Genomic DNA, 21594 nt, shown 5'->3' with positions numbered 1-21594 from the left:
AAGAGTTTAAAAAGGTAAGTACTACTTACATTTAATATTTTAAAAATGGAAATAATAGCCTTTTTTAAAGAATAAGAAAGTTTATTTTATTGAAAAATAACATGTATTCAATGTATTGAATATTGAAATAAATCATTTATTTAAGGAATTTTTTTTTATATAGAATGCTTAAATAGTGCCCTTGGGGCACTCGTTAACATTACCCTATTTTTATTAATATTATATTTAAGGTGGTTAATACAGTCCATAAATTAGTTAATGAGTTCTCATAAAAAAAAATTAATGTAAAAATTAATTAATACATTTTATAATTTTATGTTAGTGATACATAAAGTCCGAACAGTACTGCTAAATACTAACGACAACAACCACGAAAAACCCACAACGCCCAACAGCTAAAACAAAGAGCACTAGTAACAAAGCTACCTCGCAGATAGGAACCACCTCCACCTAATAACATGTAAATCACCTTTTCATTTCCAGTGATGCACTTCATATAAGTCCTTCATCGTAAGAATTATTGAGCCTTACTGATACGATCATCTATGGTACTTAAATCCATATTGACTTGATCATGGACTTAGCTTCACTAGTTATGGCATCATCGAAACCCTTGCATCTCTATGTAGCGGCCACAACATCCTTTCACTGTTATCTTCCCTAACCACCATGCTCAATCCCACTCATCGTCTGTCGTGATGTTCGCGCCTCCATTGCACTGGTAGAAGGCATGAACATCTTCAAAGTAACTTTCTGGCAGCTCAGGCGGGGAAGACAAGTTTGCTACACATTTGTACTGTTCCAGGGAATGATTTCATGTCAATACACTTGCAATACTAAAAATTACTGCAACAAAAAGTCGAAAAAATCACCTTGCTCCGCTTGTATTTGTCACGGACAGTTTTCAAGGATGCTGCCCTTCTTGACAAATACAAATCATGTAGAATGGTAGCACAATCTTCCAAATCATCAGATCCATAACCCAAAGATTCATGGAGGGACAAAGTCTGCAATAGATTCAAAACATTAAGTACATTGAAATACTATCCTTTTAGACAATCAAATAGATTATAGTCTCTAACATCAAACATGTAATCTAGGCCAGATAATAAATTTGGCAAGAAAATATTAAGTACATCGAAATACTAGATTATAGTCCATAACATTAAATATTTACCCAAGGATTTACTCGAGGCCGGATAATAAATTTGGCCAGAAATATAACGGAGGCAGCCAATGTAGAAGGCTTAAATTGTAGACACTCGTAGTCAAGCAGGCTCAAATCGGCAAGATAGTTGCACAAATATTTAAACTGGGAATGGGAAGTCTGCAAACAAAAACCAACAATAATTAATATCACTTTGAAAACATTAGACATTATCGACTAGTAATAAAACAACATTTCAACTTACCGTTTGATTCTCACAAGCAATCACAGCAAACGTCCTGAAGTAAAACAAACCAAATGGCAAATGATTAATATAATCAGTACAGCAAAGTTTAGATATTCAAATTTAAGATATGAAAAAAAAAATCCATGCCTTAAAAATGTGATGACATTAGGATTTCCCATTTCATAATTTAGGGACTTGAGTATGCGAGCTTCCATTTCTAAAACCTACATTAAAAGCAATAATTATGAGAAACAAAGCAACAGAGAATAAAACTATAGAAAATTTGACTAAAAAGTAGAGAAATGAGTGTGATACCTCATGCAGTTCATAGGTAGTAATTTGGCAGAACTGTACCGCTCTTGTTGGATTGACTTCTTCATACTTGCTGCATATTTAAAAGTCATGAAATTTTAATGCTTAAGCAAACAAAGAAAACGTTGATAATTTTGATGGAAAAAAAATATTGTTGAGATCTTACGACGCAATGAGCATAGCAGAAATCCCAAGCAACTGAAGCTTGGATGTATTGAGAGATTGGATAGATAGGAATCTGTCAATATAGGAAACAGCTAGATGAAGAGTTTCTGGTAAAAGTTTGTATACATCTGCAACCTCAACTAGCCAATCAACCAATTTTTCTCTCATGTTTGTAGTCATCATGCATCTCTGAACTCTTTCAATGTAATCAATAGCCGGTTTTCGTTTTTCCTCGATCTGAGAAACAAGCAAGAAGACATTAATTTAAAGACACAGAAATTACGCAATGATATAACAGAGATGGCAGTAATAGATTACCTCCATCATGCGAAGATATTCGGAGATGTCGGATACGTAAGGCTCATCAATATGTTGATTGTCACGTTTGGCATTGGTTCTTCGGTTACAAACTGGCTCATCCAAATTGGAAATCTGTATAGGCAGAAAACCAGGAGGAACATCTGGAGTTATAGGCCGAAAACCAGGAGGAACATCTGGAGTTATAGGCCGAAAACCAGGAGGAACATCTGGAATTTCATCCGAAACAACTCTCGGCCTTTTTGGATCAAGAGGAGTAAAAGGTGATTCATTGCTGGTTGTTCTTTTCATTGAGCCACCACTCTCCATTTCTCTCTACGGCTATAGTTTACTGAAACACAATGAGAAAGAGATACAAATTTGTAGTTATGATTGAGATTTGAATTTGAATAAGCCTTATGTTTTATAGTAGTTATTTTAGACTTGAAATTTGGCGGAGCTTGGGTTTTGTTATTTATTCTTTTTGAATATGGCGCTCGTTTATTTTCTACTTCATTTAAACCCTAGAATATAATTAAAATATTTCATTATATAAACTTGAGAAAAATCATAATACTACATCCAAATTAACCCTGTCCATATTTATGACACGTATGGTTAAATAGTATTAACATAAAACCATAATTAACTTACCATAACTTAATTAATGAAATTTAATGTTTTTATATAATTTCATGGAAATAATTTAATAAATTACTTACCTTTTATTATAAAATCATTTAGTGTTTATAACTAAAAATAGCTAATATTTATGTTTTTTAAAATATTTTGACAATATAAAATAGGGTTGATTCATAGAGTTCTTTTGACTTAATGTGTGTGACTTGAATAATATTATTATGAAATAAATTTAGATTTAATTTATAACAATTAAATCAAATAAAATATGCATGTATGGTTTATGAAGATTTATTTACTAGAAAATCATAGAGTTTATTCAAACAATTTAGAATAATTAAAATACATATATGTATTATTGTAACCACAACACACTGAAATGTGTTGTTGGCAAAATCAGTTGGATCATCTCAAATCTACTATGATGCGAGAATTAGTTTTGAAGAACCATAAGTTTTTTCAATGCAATAAATTTGTATGTTTCCAAAGAAAAATTTGAGAATTTGAATTTTTATGATATTAATTGTTGCATCGACTAAAAGATCATGCATATGTTTCTACTCACAACCAAAAGTTTGTGAAATTATTTTCTCAATTAATTAGACTAATATCTTGTTTTTTGGATTATTTAGAAATTCATGTATATGTATCACATATATTGTTAAAATTGATATTGAATATCATGTAATAAATATGTTCATAAAAAGACAATGGACATGAAGATCCATTCTTTAGATGTCTAAAGTTAAATATATAGTTGATACTTATGAGATCATCAATTATAAATTATATATTTGAAACACCCAAAGAAATGCTTTGTATGTTTATCTGAGGCAATTTCATCTGAGACAAAAACCAAGACTTGGGAGGCTATGCTTAAATAGGAATATTATCTTGGAGCTCTGGTCAATTTTTTATTTTATATTGTAAAATCATTCATTTTTAAATAATGATGACAATTTAGATTAAAAATTTAAATGATATTAATTTAAAATAAAATTAAAAATTAATAATCATTGAATATTTTGGTTATCGAATCCAAGTGGGTCGGTTGTACGTAACTGTTTTTGAGGAATAATAAAAGTTAGATATTCTCCAAAAAAAATAATTGAAATTGTTGTTAAAAGAATCATTTTATAACGATTATTATCATTGTGTTGTATAAAAAAAGGCAACAATAATTATTATTGTGAAAACAGTTATGACAGCGATATCAAATTTCATTACAAAACTTTTTACAGCGACACTTATACCAATGACATGCAACAGAATTTTTTTCGTGGTAAAAAATACAATTTGCAGCAACTTTGTGTTTTTCTCAACAATTGTTATCGCTGTGAAAAATCATCTCTCTCTCTCTATATATATATATATATATATATATATATATATATATATATATATATATATATATATATATATATATATATATATATATATATATATATATATATCATATTTGCTTTTAGAAAATATCATTTTAATCCATGTAATCTATAAATTTATAAAGTATAATGAAATAAAGATGCCTAAAAAAACAAAACTAGATTTATGGAAAATCTATAGTTTTATGGGTGTGTTTGTTTCAGTGCTAGAAAAAAGGTTTATGAGAACTTGATACAGGAAATCATTATTCTTTTATTTCATAAAAATACTTTGGAATATACAGATGAAATTTTAAGGGTCTGTTTGGGAAAATTAAGGGTTGACTGATAAGCTAGCTGATAGCTTATGGCTGATATGGCTGATGACTGATAGCTTATAGTTGATGGTTGAGTTGATAGCTGATAAGTTAATTGAAGTGTTTGGTTAAATTAGTTGCTTAACTAACTTATAAATGTAAGTTGACATAAAAGATATTTAATACATGGTTATTACATTTTAAACTAAAATACATTATAAAGGATAAAAGTAGATTTTTGGTAAAATAATAAGGATAAAAAAAATAAGCTATAATCTATAAGTTAAAACGTTATCTGAAATAGCTTTTGAAAAATAAGTTATAAGCTAACAAAATAAGCTATAAGCCCGTGATGAAAATACTGTCACCAAACATATTTAAATTGTCTTATGAGCTTATAAGCTATAAGTTATATAAACTATTAGCTCAAAAAAATGTCTTACCAAACATAAACTAAATACTTCTTCTTGTGTCAAAGTGTGAGAATCGTATATTCTCATGAGAATAAACAATAAGTAACAATAACTACCCAATTTCTTATTATCTTAACATATTATTTTATATTTTTAAAATTATAAATAAAAGAAATTAATAAATATTTCTAAAAACCTTAATTATTTACCAAACAAATTGATGGGACTAAAATTTCCGACATTAAGATTTTTAGAAATGACATTTTTTAGATTATAATTTTAATCTGTCAAAAAACGTGCACGCCCTATATATTATTGGATTAAGAGAGCAAAAATAGCAACAAGTTCAACAACAACGAAATCACAATGTAAATTAAGGAAAGTAACCGAACCGAGTCGTGAATTAGATTCACTGTCCTTGAGAGTTTTATTCAGGTACTATGCTAAACACTCTGGTTGTAGAAATCAGGAACTCAAGAACTAGCGAGAATTTCAAATATATTTTCCAGGAACAAAGAAGGGAGGAGAAGAAGATAATTTTCTGGTATCTAATTTCATGAGAAATAAGCAAACTATTTATAGGACAAAATTAGTGAACAACAAGGTAGAGGAAGGAACTAAATGATGGGCAGCAAAGTTTAATAACTTGGGCGGCAGCACAACAAACCACATTGATTTAGTCAAAGTGGATGGTGCAAAGTTTAATAACTTGGACGACAACACATCAAACCATACTAATTTAGTAATAAACTTCTACTGGTGGAAGTTGTTCTTAAAAAGTTGTAGTAGTGTTTTGGTCTAATTTTGCACTAAACTTCCACTAGTGGAAGTTGTTCTTAAAAAAGCTGCAGTAGTATTTTGGTCTAATTTTGCACTAACTTCCACTGGTGGAGGATGGAATTTGAAATACACTAATTTTCCAAAAATCCCCCACATACATCAAAGAACCAAATAAAGGGTTTAAGGAGGAAATTTCATGGACAATTTTCGAAAATGTAATTTTTTTAGTCTAGTGCCTTTTGGGTTATGAACCAGTGCCTAGACTAATAATACTTAACTCACAAGTGAATAGGTGAAGCAAGCTCTATGAACCAGTACACTTTGGTGTGTGCTAGAGGCCTTACCAGTCATTACACCCCCACAATTTCTTGCTGACATCACCGTTGTGCGCTAACTCGACCATGCGCCTGCTTGGCGTTCAAGAGTGCTCTAGAGATTTGCCAAATCTCATGCAAGCAGCTCCACTTGAAACTCATATAGGTGAATTCATCAAGTATATATATATATATATATATATATATATATATATATATATATATATATATATATATATATATATATATATATGATGCACTTCATATACTACCCATAAGGGCTATGGGAATCAATAAAAGCTCCTAAGCTTATCCTCTACTAATGCAGCTCAGCACTCCATAATAGGAATGGATATTAGTGATGTCAGTTCAGTAAATAACTTGTTATTACCCATATGAACCTTCTTTATAGGATCTCTAATAACAAAGGTTGGGGTTACCATTATTTACTATATTCAAATTGGATCAAGTCACATTCCTTTCAATGATTCATATATCATTTTTCTACCCAAGGGTTTAGTCAGAGGGTCGGCCAAATTTACCTCTGATTTCACATAATCTATGAAAATTATTCCATCTTTCAAAAGGTGTTTTACCATATTGTTTCTTAATCAAACATGTCGATTATTTTCATTGAATGTCTTGTTCTTAGCAATTGAAATTGTGGACTGGTTATCACAATGTATTGACATTGATGGAGTGGGTTTTATTCCAAATAAAATGTATGATAAAAAGTTTCTCAACCACTTAGCTTCACTACCAGCCATCTCCAGAGCTAAAAACTCTGATTCCATTATGGATCAGGCTATAATAAATTCCTTGGCTTATTTCCAAATAACTGCACCACCACCAATTGTGAATATATAACCATTAGTGGATTTTGTCTCGTCTGATTTCGAGATCCAATTGGAATCATTGTAACCTTCCAGGATAACGGGGAATCGATTGTACTTGATACCATAATTCATATATAGTACTTCATAATTCTTGCAAGCGCTTCCCAATGATGCTCATTGGGGCTATGAGTATACCTATTCAATCTGCTCACAACATAAGCTATATATCAAGTCTAGAAAAGTTCACCAAATGTAGAAAACTTCCAATAATTTGAGCATACTCCGATTGAGAAACTGGATCACCTTCATTCTTCTTTAATTGAGAGTTAGAATCATAAGGGGTACTCACAAATTTAACATCATAGTGACCAAACTTCTTAAGAAAATTTTCAACATAATATTCTTGGGATATTGTGATATTGTCTCCCTTCCTTATGATTTTAACACCCAATATAACACTTGCTTCTCCCATATCTTTCATGTCAAATTTTGAAGAGAGAAAACTCTTAGTTTCAAAAACTATATCAACGCATCTACCAAAAATAAGCATGTCAACCACATACCAGGATATAATAACACATTCTCCATTCAAATTTTTTGCATACACACATTTATCAACATCAAAAGATAAAAATCTACCAGTAATTAGAGTTTTATCAAATTTCTCATGCCACTATTTAAGAGTCTGTTAAACCATACAAGGATTTGAGAAGCTCACAAACTTTGTTTTCTTGACCCTTCACCTCACAACCTTCAGGTTGAGTCATATAAATTTCTTCTTCTAAGTCACCATTTAAAAATGCAGTTTTGACACCCGTTTGATGAATCACTAGCTAATTACGAATGGAAGCTAAAGCAATCAAAACGTGAAGAGAAGAAACTCCATCTACAGGAGCAAAAGTATCAAAATAATTTAATATTTTTATTATTAATTAATTAATAAAATTTAATGGTTTTAAATAATTTCAAGGAAATAATTTAATAAATTACTTACCTTTTATTATAAAATCATTTAGTGTTTCTAACTAGAGATGTCAACAGGGGCAGAGAATGTTCGGAGGATACTTTCTCGCTCTCCACCCTGTCTTCAATTTTATTTCTCGTCTTCAATCTCCGCCACGGAGAAATATTTTCCTATATCCCCATCCCCACAGATCTCCACGAAAAATCTACGGAGAATCTTAATCAAGTTTCTATGTTATTCGATCAAAACTATGACACTAGTCTTTTGTTTATTTTATTTCTTTTTAAAAAGAAAGCACAAATATTTTGCATTTTTTTTAAAATTAAAAATACATCTTGCATTAGTTAAAAAAAATATTTTTATATAATTTATTAAATAAATGTGAAAACAACCATTAGTATACTAATTATTTGTTTCATACTTCTGTCATAATTTTTTAAAATAGTCATTAAAAAGACTATTGACATTATTTGCCACTAAATAATTAACTAAACTAACACTTTAATTTTTTTTATAGTGATTTACTTTTTGTGTTATGTGCTTGATAGAGGATGAATCTTTATCGCATTTATTTCGGGCTGGCGTGGTAACATAGAGAATTTAGAGGAGAGTTCTTGTGTGGATTGACTCTATCACAAAGATTTCTTTGGAGGAGTTTGTGAGTTTTTTCAACTATTGTTAGAAGGTGAAGTGCTTGGCTAAGAGGACTATAGTGGCGATGATTTGGTTAGCCACAATTTAGAGTTTATGGCTAAAGCGCAATGAGGTTATCTTCAAGAATGAGAATTTTAGTTTTACTGGGTGTATGTCGAAGATAGTTCTTAAGTCTTGGAAAAGGCTCTTTTCGTTTCACAAGCTAATGGATAATTGTAATTTTCATATTTAGAATATTCTACCGCTCATTTGTTTTGAGTTGTAGGAGCTTTCCGTATTGTTTTTGGGCAGAATACCCCTTCCACTCTCTTGCTAATTCCATTGCCTATTATATATATATATGGACGAAAATTGAAGATGAAACATCAAAACTGTTTAAAAAAATAAAATTTTGAGATCGACTTCGTGAACATGGAAAAATAGCAATGTCAAAACTGTAATTTAGCCTATTTATAATAAACGTATTATAATCTGCAATTTTTTTTTTTTGTAAGCAAGTTATATTGAAGAGAACAAATGTTCACAGAACAAGATTACAAAAAGAGGGGAAAAAACCCCGGGGGGAAATTACCCACCAATTGAAATCTATCTTAAGTAAAACAAAGGGTTTTTGTCAAACTCATAAAAATTACAATTGGTATGGGGAATATTCCCAATAAAAGACCACCGCCAAATGAGAGCCTTACAACTCCAAACCACGTCACGGGAGTTCCACACAAAATTCTTGAAAATAGCTTCATTCCTATAAAGCCAAATACTCCATAAAATAGCCAACCACACACACCCCACCTTTCCTTTACTAACTTTATTAGATCTACAAAAGGATCTCCAAATCCAAAAACTCTCCTTAAAATCAACTTTATTATAATTAGATAAACCAATCCAAATAGCCATTTCCTTCCAAACTTCATCCGCCTTACAACACAAGAAGAAAAGGTGGGCGGGAGACTCTAACTCATCATCACATAAAACACAATTATAATCTGCAATTAAAATTGTATTTAAAAAAACATTTTTCATTAATATTTAGTTTTTTTTAATAATATCAAAAGCGGACAGACCCTCTATCAATATTAGGGGTGTAAGCGGATAAAAAAATCCAATTAAACCGACAATCCAAACCAAACCAATCCAAAATTAGGTCGATTATTATTGGTTTGGTTCAAAAACCGAACCAACCCACTAAAAACCAATGTGGTTTGGTTCGATTCTAGGTTTTAATTTTTAGGAACCGCCAAACCGATGAACCAAACCAATGGAAATAATGATGATCTAAATATTTTATTCTACCCATCAATAAACTTAAATTTTTTATCGGTCCAACCATTATCCATCTTTGTTTACACTTCCTTCATTTAAGCAAAACACACATCTATAACCAAACTCTAAAGCATAGAAAGTAGAAATCATAAGTCGCAAAAAATATGCTTTCACAGAACTACTGCTCTTGCTGCCCACAACTATTTTTCCTTTCACTATCGTCATTCTGATATGTTATTGTCGTCTTCTTCGTGTTCAAGTTCTCTTTGTTAATTTTCATATATTTCGTACCTTTTTCTTCTTCTTTTTCTTCATCAAAATTCATTCAGGTTTTGTTACAAAATAGTTTTGATGCGTGTTTGAGGTGTGAAACATGTTAATGAATATGCATTTTGTTATATTCTATATGTTAAGCTTTGAAATCCCTTTCCAATTTTCTGATGCTAAGTGTTAACCTTTATATTTGATAGTGAACTTATTTCATGATGCAATGGAAATCATGTCACTATTTCGTATGGATTAAGAGCAACTTGTAATTTGTTTGAACAAATATAGCATGAAATAAATAACATGAAATTTATTATTTTAAAAAATAATAGTATAAAATATACCAAAAAACACGATAATGGAGAATATACAGATGAATATAATATTTTAAAAAATAATAGTATAAAATACACCAAAAAACACGATAATGGAGAATATATGGATGAATATAATGTTTTAAAAAATAAACATTGTAAACCGATCAACCAAACTGAACCGAACCAAATCGACTAGTTTGATTCGGTTCCATTTTTAAAAAATGTTCAAAATCGAACCAAACCAAACCGATGGAAATATCATTAGTTCGGACCTTTTTTTACCAAAAATCGGTCCAAATCGATCCAATTACACCCCTAATCATCATCCTTGAGGATGAATACAAAGTTGGATTTGATGAATGTAAGAATAATTTCATGGTAGAATGTTATGGCCAAAAGGATCCACACCGCTTACGGTTGTTGTGTTGCGAAAGAAGCTTAATCTTGTGTTGTCTGGGGTGAAAAATGGGGTAGTTCAGTCTTTGGGGAAATGCTACTATGAATTCACGTTCTCAATTACTGAGGATATACGTAGATTTAGGGCTTGAGGATCAATCAATCTAAACCTTAAATCTTTGAAGCTCTTGTCTTGGACAAGAGGTTTTAACCCAGCATTACAAAACAAAACTTCTGCTCAAGTTTGGATTAGGGATGTCAATTTGCATCTGTGAATGGAGATCCCTATGGGGATTATCTGTTTGGAGCACAGAAGTTGGATATTTTTTTCCCTATGGGGACGAGGATGTAGGGAAAAGTTTCCCCGATGACACTTTGGGGAGGGGATTGGGAAAATACCCTCCGCCCCGTGGATTCCCCGACTCCGACCATATTATTTAACTTTTATATTTTGTATATTACATAATATATAATTATAAAATTTTACATAAAAAATATTAATGTAATAAACTAATGAAGAGTCATTGGTGTAACATTTTATTTTTATGTGTTATTTTATAATGTATTGTTTCACTACCCAATTACCTAACTCTAAAAAGTGCACCCAATACATAGAATGTACACACCGTCTCCTTATTTCCTTTTCTCAATTATCTTTGCCTTCTTCATTTATCATCTTCTCTATTCTCTCCATCATCACAACAACAACTCTTTTTGTTCATTGTGTTTATGGTAATTACTCTTCAAATATATGGTAATAACGAAATACTAGTGTCATAGTTTTGATCAAAAAGTATAGAAATTTTCTAGAGATTAGATCTCCGTGGGGATGGGGATGGGGGGAAATATCCCCCCGTGGCGTAGATTAGGGATGGTGATGGGGAATAAATTAGGGGTGGGCGGGAAGTAGGGAAGCATCCTCCGAGCATTCCCTGTCCCGTTGACATCCCTAGTTTGGATGCGATTTTTAGGGGTTTCTCGGGAGTATTGGAGACTCCATATTTTATTTTCTATCGCAAGATGTGTAGGGACCTCTGTCTACATTGGTTCTGCATCTTCCAAACCAAAGGTGGACAGAACTTTTAGTCATTTTCTAAGACTGCTTGTTGATATGGATTTAGCAATGCCTCTGAACCATAATGTGTTGGTGGAAAGAGAATGATTCGACTTCTTCTTTGATATTGAGTATGAGAATCTACCCGATTTCTGTAGTCATTGCAAGAAGACAGGTCATGTAGTGTAAGAGTGCAAGCTGCTGAGAAAACATCACAATATACAAATCCCAAGTATCAAGAACCTGCTGGGCAAAAATATGGGCTAAACTCCCCTGAGGCTGTTGTCAATCAGTTTGTTGAGGATGAAGGGGTTGCGGTTGTTGATCAAAATAATGTTGGGTCTGTTGATAATACTGATACTGAATACATTGGAGATGCTGCTGTTGTTGTTCTACATTATGTTGATGAGGTAGCAAGAGTTGTTGAAGAACCTACCACAGTTTGTGTAACACCCTTATAAAACCCCACGATTTTCATAAATATTTTTAATAAATAAATAAACATAAAGCAAAGCAAGAAAGTCACATCTTCATAAAACCTCACATAACAATTAATCATGCTCTGTAACACGGGTTGTAAAACATTTAAAGATAAATAGCATCTTTAGGACCATTAATCAAATTATTTCAAACTCCGCGGGGGAATAAATATTTATTTGAAACTTATTCATAAATTAATCATTACCATGAAATGTAGTTCAAACATCGATAAAATCATCATACTTCGTGATTATAAAAGTAATACAAAATCTTCGAAATAACAAAATGCTCAAGGTTCACAACTAATTGATCCCAATCCCGATGTTACATATCAAAGCAAGACCCACTAGATTCAACGAAACTAAATAGCGCACTCCGAAGCTACCTCTTATGGCCAGGCCCATCTTGTTTTTCAAATGGTTGGCCTCATCTCTTAACAATTTTCAAATGGCTTGCAAGCCTTGCTTGAGTTTACCCATAGCTTTTCAAGACACGCTTCAAGTTCTAAGCGAGGGTCGGGTAATCAGCTTGCTTTGGATAGAAATAGTGGAAAGGAATTGAATGCGTTTTTCTATGTGCAAAATGACTTTTATGAAATGCAACGTTATGCTATACGTGGATGCACAAAGGTATGCATCAGGTGGTTTCAAAAATTCTGCGTATAGTTTCTCATGGTAGAAGGATTATGAGTGATATCCAACCAGTATTCCCCTCAAAAGTAGGCTCTAGGGTTTAAGAAAGTTCCTAGAGTTATGGATCTTGTTTGAAAATACTGTCACCATAATGAATACTCGTAAAAGTACAATACCCTGTAGAGGGTCTCTTCTAGGTAAGGTCTTTGCATAAACCAAAAAGAGTCTTACATCTTGAAGTTCAACACTATATAACCATCGACTCCAAGGTTCTAGATAAAGTTCTCAAAATCATATATCCTATTTGAAAATATTACCAGCATAACGACTGCTCAATAGACAGTAATACCTCCAAAAGAATATATTCTGAATAAGTTCTTTGCATCAACCAAGTGAGACCTACATCTCGAAGGTTAACACTACACAACCATCAGTCATAATAACGTGTTCACGGTTCTAAATAAAAGGTCCCTAGAGTCACAAATCCTGTTTTAAAATATTACCGCCATAACGAATACTCATTAGATAGTAATACCTTTGTGAGGAACCACTCTAGGCGAGGTCTCTGTGCCAATCAAACGATTCCTATCATATTTTTGAACTAGTAGCGGGGTGAGTTGCTTCGTCCTTCCGTGAATGTGTTCTTGTAATTTTGTGGATTGTTGTTTGTGCAGGTGTCCTTGGATTCAAGAGAGTAACTCAGTCGGAATTCTGACTTATGTGGTTTTCCTCTTTTTTCTTTTACAGTTTGTGTTGAGTTGTTTCGTTGTGTATTTCCTTGTGTTTTTTTTTTGTTGTTTTTGTCCCAGAGTTAGTACTCCTTATGCCTCATTTTCTCAAATGTCTCTTGTACTCATGCCGCTAATGCATCATTTCTTATAAAAAAAACATCATTCTAATCCATGTAATCTATAAATTATAAAGTATAATGAAACAGAGATGCCTACAAAAACAAAACTAGATTTATGACAAGTCTATAGATCTATGGGTCTGTTTGTTTCGGTGCTAGAAAAATGATTTATGAGAACTTGAGGCAGGTAATAATTATTCATTTGCTTCGTAAAGAGGAAAGAAAAAAATACTTTGAAATCTACGGATGGAATTTAAAATATTTATTCTCGTGTCAAAGGGTGAGAATCATATATTCTTATGAAAATAAACAATAATTGTCGGCTTTCATATTATCTCAACATATTATTTTATATTTTTAAAATTACAAATTAAATTAAATTATAAAATATTTCTAAAAACCTTAATTATTTACCAAACAAATTGATGAGAATAAAATCTAGGCATTAACATTCTTAAGATACAGAGTTGGCTGAATGTAGAGATAAATGGTGAAAATAGGTGTTGCAATCATTTTGAGAAGATGATGGACAATTTGCACGGAGAGTGTCCAATTAAAAGAGTGGGAGCTTTTTAGCTTGCAACTTGTTGGTGCATTTGGAATCAACAGAACAACATTATTTTCAAGAATGTTGTGCCAAATTTGGATAAAGTTGTTCACAAAAAGAAACGCGCACGCCCTACTTATTATTAATGGTAAGATTTTTATTATTATTTGTGTAACTTAATTTTTAATTATATTTCAAATAAAAATGTTTGATTAATAACAATTCAAATAAAAATTAAAAAATAACGATGCAAGAATGTTTGGATCACTAGAATGTTACAAGGATGTTCCATTGGCCATATTTTATTACAATCAGTATGGAACTTTTTAATTTAACATGAGTCACTTTATTTCCCCAAGTGGTATATCATCCTTTCCCCAAGCGGCTTTCATTTCCAGTGATGCACTTCATCGTAAGACTTATTGAACCTTACTGATACGATCATCTATGGTACTTAAATCCATATTGACTTGATCATGGACTTAGCTTCACTAGTTATGGCATCATCGAAACCCTTGCATCTCTATGTAGCGGCCACAACATCCTTTCACTGTTATCTTCCCTAACCACCATGCTCAATCCCACTCATCGTCTGTCGTGATGTTCGCGCCTCCATTGCACTGGTAGAAGGCATGAACATCTTCAAAGTAACTTTCTGGCAGCTCAGGCGGGGAAGACAAGTTTGCTACACATTTGTACTGTTCCAGGGAATGATTTCATGTCAATACACTTGCAATACTAAAAATTACTGCAACAAAAAGTCGAAAATATCACCTTGCTCCGCTTGTATTTGTCACGGACAGTTTTCAAGGATGCTGCCCTTCTTGACAAATACAAATCATGTAGAATGGTAGCACAATCTTCCAAATCATCAGATCCATAACCCAAAGATTCATGGAGGGACAAAGTCTGCAATAGATTCAAAACATTAAGTACATTGAAATACTATCCTTTTAGACAATCAAATAGATTATAGTCTCTAACATCAAACATGTAATCTAGGCCAGATAATAAATTTGGCAAGAAAATATTAAGTACATCGAAATACTAGATTATAGTCCATAACATTAAATATTTACCCAAGGATTTACTCGAGGCCGGATAATAAATTTGGCCAGAAATATAACGGAGGCAGCCAATGTAGAAGGCTTAAATTGTAGACACTCGTAGTCAAGCAGGCTCAAATCGGCAAGATAGTTGCACAAATATTTAAACTGGGAATGGGAAGTCTGCAAACAAAAACCAACAATAATTAATATCACTTTGAAAACATTAGACGTTATCGACTAGTAATAAAACAACATTTCAACTTACCGTTTGATTCTCACAAGCAATCACAGCAAACGTCCTGAAGTAAAACAAACCAAATGGCAAATGATTAATATAATCAGTACAGCAAAGTTTAGATATTCAAATTTAAGATATGAAAAAAAAAAATCCATGCCTTAAAAATGTGATGACATTAGGGTTTCCCATTTCATAATTTAGGGACTTGAGTATGCGAGCTTCCATTTCTAAAACCTACATTAAAAGCAATAATTATGAGAAACAAAGCAACAGAGAATAAAACTATAGAAAATTTGACTAAAAAGTAGAGAAATGAGTGTGATACCTCATGCAGTTCATAGGTAGTAATTTGGCAGAACTGTACCGCTCTTGTTGGATTGACTTCTTCATACTTGCTGCATATTTAAAAGTCATGAAATTTTAATGCTTAAGCAAACAAAGAAAACGTTGATAATTTTGATGGAAAAAAAAATATTGTTGAGATCTTACGACGCAATGAGCATAGCAGAAATCCCAAGCAACTGAAGCTTGGATGTATTGAGAGATTGGATAGATAGGAATCTGTCAATATAGGAAACAGCTAGATGAAGAGTTTCTGGTAAAAGTTTGTATACATCTGCAACCTCAACTAGCCAATCAACCAATTTTTCTCTCATGTTTGTAGTCATCATGCATCTCTGAACTCTTTCAATGTAATCAATAGCCGGTTTTCGTTTTTCCTCGATCTGAGAAACAAGCAAGAAGACATTAATTTAAAGACACAGAAATTACGCAATGATATAACAGAGATGGCAGTAATAGATTACCTCCATCATGCGAAGATATTCGGAGATGTCGGATACGTAAGGCTCATCAATATGTTGATTGTCACGTTTGGCATTGGTTCTTCGGTTACAAACTGGCTCATCCAAATTGGAAATCTGTATAGGCAGAAAACCAGGAGGAACATCTGGAGTTATAGGCCGAAAACCAGGAGGAACATCTGGAGTTATAGGCCGAAAAGCAGGAGGAACATCTGGAATTTCATCCGAAACAACTCTCGGCCTTTTTGGATCAAGAGGAGTAAAAGGTGATTCATTGCTGGTTGTTCTTTTCATTGAGCCACCACTCTCCATTTCTCTCTACGGCTATAGTTTACTGAAACACAATGAGAAAGAGATACAAATTTGTAGTTATGATTGAGATTTGAATTTGAATAAGCCTTATGTTTTATAGTAGTTATTTTAGACTTGAAATTTGGCGGAGCTTGGGTTTTGTTATTTATTCTTTTTGAATATGGCGCTCGTTTATTTTCTACTTCATTTAAACCCTAGAATATAATTAAAATATTTCATTATATAAACTTGAGAAAAATCATAATACTACATCCAAATTAACCCTGTCCATATTTATGACACGTATGGTTAAATAGTATTAACATAAAACCATAATTAACTTACCATAACTTAATTAATGAAATTTAATGTTTTTATATAATTTCATGGAAATAATTTAATAAATTACTTACCTTTTATTATAAAATCATTTAGTGTTTATAACTAAAAATAGCTAATATTTATGTTTTTTAAAATATTTTGACAATATAAAATAGGGTTGATTCATAGAGTTCTTTTGACTTAATGTGTGTGACTTGAATAATATTATTATGAAATAAATTTAGATTTAATTTATAACAATTAAATCAAATAAAATATGTATGTATGGTTTATGAAGATTTATTTATTAGAAAATCATAGAGTTTATTCAAACAATTTAGAATAATTAAAATACATATATGTATTATTGTAACCACAACACACTGAAATGTGTTGTTGGCAAAATCAGTTGGATCATCTCAAATCTACTATGATGCGAGAATTAGTTTTGAAGAACCATAAGTTTCTTCAATGCAATAAATTTGTATGTTTCCAAAGAAAAATTTGAGAATTTGAATTTTTATGATATTAATTGTTGCATCGACTAAAAGATCATGCATATGTTTCTACTCACAACCAAAAGTTTGTGAAATTATTTTCTCAATTAATTAGACTAATATCTTGTTTTTTGGATTATTTAGAAATTCATGTATATGTATCACATATATTGTTAAAATTGATATTGAATATCATGTAATAAATATGTTCATAAAAAGACAATGGACATGAAGATCCATTCTTTAGATGTCTAAAGTTAAATATATAGTTGATACTTATGAGATCATCAATTATAAATTATATATTTGAAACACCCAAAGAAATGCTTTGTATGTTTATCTGAGGCAATTTCATCTGAGACAAAAACCAAGACTTGGGAGGCTATGCTTAAATAGGAATATTATCTTGGAGCTCTGGTCAATTTTTTATTTTAGTGGTATGTTGCTTTATTTTTCTAGTTTGAAAGTGTTTATGAAAATGATAAAGTGCTGAAAACAATAAAAAACACAAGGATGTATCTTGGTTTCCGTCATAATCCGAGAGTACTCTAGTCCTTTTTCAACATGAAAGAGATTTTAGTATTGTTAAGACTCATACAAGACCAACACAATCACCAAGAACAATCCTTTTATGATCAACCAAGTTGAAATGAGAACAATCCTCTCAAACTCAACTCTCTTGCTTCTAACAATCCTGGACAACAAGATATACAAACCAATCAAGTAGACAAAGAAAATAGTTCTTTCTTTTTCACTCTCTTGTATCCAACAATCCTGGACAACAAGCTATTACAACCAAATCTAAAAATTATTTAAGTAACGAAAGTAGATGAATATTTATCAATCACTAGGATTGATCTTCTCTTTCAAACAAGCAATTTACAATTATATAATAGTGCTCAAGTGTTTTATGAATGAGTGAGAAATGTTTCTGAATTGATATGAAACAATGTGCAAAAAATTCTCAATGAAATAATCGTTCAGCTGAGAGGGAGAAATGAATTCGTTGAGGTAAGGGGGGAGAAATGAATTTTTCTTAAAAGAAATTGTACTCTTTTTCCTACACTAGATTTTTTCCCACTGGATTTTTTCTAGTAAGGTTTTAACGAGCCATATCCTGAACAAACATCAAGGAGGACTATTATGAATAATGAATTATTATCTCCCTATAAATTTCTTTCTTATTTGTAATAATGTGTATTGATTAATAACAAGGTAGTTCCTTCACAAAGAATGTTGTATTTTTTTTCCTTCACTAGAACTTTTTCACTGAGTTTTTTCTAATAAGGTTTTAACGAGACTTATTCTTTATGGACATCCAAGGAAGAGTGTTATAAACGGTATGATTATGGATGTCCATCAATTAAGAAATTTCAGGTTAATTTTCCATTTATTAGATATGTCCTATGAATATGACTCATATTGTATCAGAATCTCTCACATTCCGAATATGATTAATAGAATATATTCTCTTCTTCTCTCTTTCTTCTATTGTTTTATTCTGTTTCATGATAATTATTTATTGTTTTTTGATTTTTTATTTTTTTTAGGTATTTCAATTTTTATGTTAATTGGAATAATTGATGATATTTTAATGTTATATTAGTTATTATTTTGGATTGAAGATAAATTATATTAATAATGTCATGATTTATATTGTAAAATCATTCATTTTTAAATAATGATGACAATTTAGATTAAAAATTTAAATGATATTAATTTAAAATAAAATTAAAAATTAGTAATTATTGAATATTTTGGTTACCGAATCCAAGTGGGTCGGTTGTACGTAACTGTTTTTGAGGAATAATAAAAGTTATATATTTTCCAAAAAAAATAATTGAAATTGTTGTTAAAAGAATCATTTTATAACGATTATTATCATTATGTTGTATAAAAAAAGGCAACAATAATTATTGTTGTGAAAACAGTTATGACAGCGATATCAAATTTCATTACAAAACTTTTTACACCGAGACTTATACCAATGACATGCAACGGAATTTTTTTCGTGGTAAAAAATACAATTTGTAGCAATTTTGTGTTTTTCTCAACAATTGTTATCGCTGTGAAAAATCATTTTTCTTTATATATATATATATATATATATATATATATATATATATATATATATATATATATATATATATATATATATATATATCATATTTGCTTTTAGAAAATATCATTTTAATCCATGTAATATATAAATTTATAAAGTATAATGAAATAAAGATGCCTAAAAAAACAAAACTAGATTTATGGAAAATCTATAGTTTTATGGGCGTGTTTGTTTCGGTGCTAGAAAAAAGGTTTATGAGAACTTGAGACAGGAAATTATTATTCTTTTATTTCATAAAAATACTTTGGAATATACAGATGAAATTTTAAGGGTCTGTTTGGGAAAATTAAAGGTTGACTGATAAGCTAGCTGATAGCTTATGGCTGATGGCTGATGACTGATAGCTTATAATTGATGGTTGAGTTGATAGCTGATAAGTTAATTGAAGTGTTTGGTTAACTTAGTTGCTTAACCAACTTATAAATGTAAGTTGACATAAAAGATATTTAATACATGGTTATTACATTTTAAACTAAAATACATTATAAAGGATAAAAGTAGATTTTTGGTAAAATAATAAGGATAAAAAAACATAAGCTATAATCTATAAGTTAAAACGTTATTTTAAATAGTTTTTGAAAAATAAGTTATAAGCTAGCAAAATAAGCTATAAGCCCGTGATGAAAATACTGTCACCAAATATATCTAAATTGTCTTATGAGCTTATAAGCTATAAGCTATATAAACTATAAGCTCAAAAAAATGTCTTACCAAACATAGACTAAATACTTATTCTTGTGTCAAAGTGTGAGAATCGTATATTCTCATGAGAATAAACAATAAGTAACAATAACTACCCAATTTCTTATTATCTTAACATATTATTTTATATTTTTAAAATTATAAATAAAAAAAATTAAAAAAATTTTCTAAAAACCTTAATTATTTACCAAACAAATTGATGGGACTTAAATTTCCGACATTAAGATTTTTAGAAATGACATTATTGAGATTATAATTTTAATCTGTCAAAAAACGTGCACACCCTATATATTATTGGATTAAGAGAGCAAAAATAGCAACAAGTTCAACAACAACGAAACCACAATGTAAATTAAGGAAAGTAACCGAACCGAGTCGTGAATTAGATTCACTGTCCTTGAGAGTTTTATTCAGGTACTATGCTAAACACTCTGGTTGTAGAAATCAGGAACTCAAGAACTAGCGAGAATTTCAAATATATTTTCCAGGAACAAAGAAGGGAGGAGAAGAAGATAATTTTCTGGTATCTTAATTCATGAGAAATAAGCAAACTATTTATAGGACAAAATTAGTGAACAACAAGGTAGAGGAAGGAACTAAATGATGGGCAGCAAAGTTTAATAACTTGGGTGGCAGCACAACAAACCACATTGATTTAGTCAAAGTGGATGGTGCAAAGTTTAATAACTTGGACGACAACACATCAAACCATACTAATTTAGTAATAAACTTCTACTGGTGGAAGTTGTTCTTAAAAAGTTGTAGTAGTGTTTTGGTCTGATTTTGCACTAAACTTCCACTAGTGGAAGTTGTTCTTAAAAAAGCTGCAGTAGTATTTTGGTCTGATTTTGCACTAACTTCCACTGGTGGAGGATGGAATTTAAAATACACTAATTTTCCAAAAATCCCCCACATACTTCAAAGGTCCAAATAAAGGGTTTAAGGAGGAAATTTCATGGACAATTTTCGAAAATGTAATTTTTTTAGTCTAGTGCCTTTTGGGTTATGAACCAGTGCCTAGACTAATAATACTTAACTCACAAGTGAATAGGTGAAGCAAGCTTTATGAACCAGTACATTTTGGTGTGTGCTAGAGGCCTTACCAGTCATTACACCCCCACAATTTCTTGCTGACATCGCCGTTGTGCGCCAACTCGACCATGCGCCTGCTTGGCGTTCAAGAGTGCTCTAAAGATTTGCCAAATCTCATGCAAGCAACTCCACTTAACACTCATATAGGTGAATTCATCAAGTATATATATATGATGCACTTCATATACTACCCATAAGGGCTATGGAAATCAATAAAAGCTCCTAAG

At 31.1% G+C, this 21594-nt stretch overlaps 2 protein-coding genes across 2 annotated transcripts; both read right to left on the bottom strand.

Moving 5' to 3' along the window:
• Positions 1–673: 673 nt before the first annotated feature.
• LOC131657796 (G2/mitotic-specific cyclin C13-1-like) lies at positions 674–2285 on the bottom strand. Its single transcript, XM_058927155.1, has 7 exons — positions 2190–2285; positions 1873–2108; positions 1710–1779; positions 1493–1618; positions 1178–1327; positions 873–1007; positions 674–796 (listed from the first exon to the last, which is right to left on the bottom strand). The coding sequence occupies exons 1-7, from the start codon at positions 2196–2198 to the stop codon at positions 674–676; spliced, it is 849 nt and encodes a 282-aa protein (XP_058783138.1). The 5' UTR covers positions 2199–2285.
• Positions 2286–14827: 12542 nt separating this feature from the next.
• Positions 14828–16654, bottom strand: LOC131657795 (G2/mitotic-specific cyclin C13-1-like). Its single transcript, XM_058927153.1, has 8 exons — positions 16346–16654; positions 16029–16264; positions 15865–15934; positions 15697–15773; positions 15567–15600; positions 15332–15481; positions 15027–15161; positions 14828–14950 (listed from the first exon to the last, which is right to left on the bottom strand). The coding sequence occupies exons 1-8, from the start codon at positions 16652–16654 to the stop codon at positions 14828–14830; spliced, it is 1134 nt and encodes a 377-aa protein (XP_058783136.1).
• Between the last annotated feature and the right edge of the window lie 4940 nt (positions 16655–21594).

The sequence above is a fragment of the Vicia villosa genome, linkage group LG3, assembly GCF_029867415.1.
Source record: "Vicia villosa cultivar HV-30 ecotype Madison, WI linkage group LG3, Vvil1.0, whole genome shotgun sequence".
NCBI lineage: Eukaryota > Viridiplantae > Streptophyta > Magnoliopsida > Fabales > Fabaceae > Vicia > Vicia villosa.
This window is presented reverse-complemented; position numbering and strand designations above follow the sequence as displayed.

What these genes read in the sequence shown, in the direction of transcription:
- LOC131657795 (XM_058927153.1), bottom strand. Translation starts at nt 16,654, where the DNA reads ATGGAGAGTGGTGGCTCAATGAAAAGAACAACCAGCAATGAATCACCT. An exon ending in AATATCTTCGCATGATGGAG is followed by an intron (nt 16,265 to 16,345) that starts GTAATCTATTAC and finishes CTTGTTTCTCAG; the next exon opens with ATCGAGGAAAAACGAAAACC. An exon ending in TCTGCTATGCTCATTGCGTC is followed by an intron (nt 15,935 to 16,028) that starts GTAAGATCTCAA and finishes TTAAATATGCAG; the next exon opens with CAAGTATGAAGAAGTCAATC.
- LOC131657796 (XM_058927155.1), bottom strand. An exon ending in GGCCTCGAGTAAATCCTTGG is followed by an intron (nt 1,008 to 1,177) that starts GTAAATATTTAA and finishes AATCTATTGCAG; the next exon opens with ACTTTGTCCCTCCATGAATC. An exon ending in ACAAATACAAGCGGAGCAAG is followed by an intron (nt 797 to 872) that starts GTGATTTTTTCG and finishes TCCCTGGAACAG; the next exon opens with TACAAATGTGTAGCAAACTT.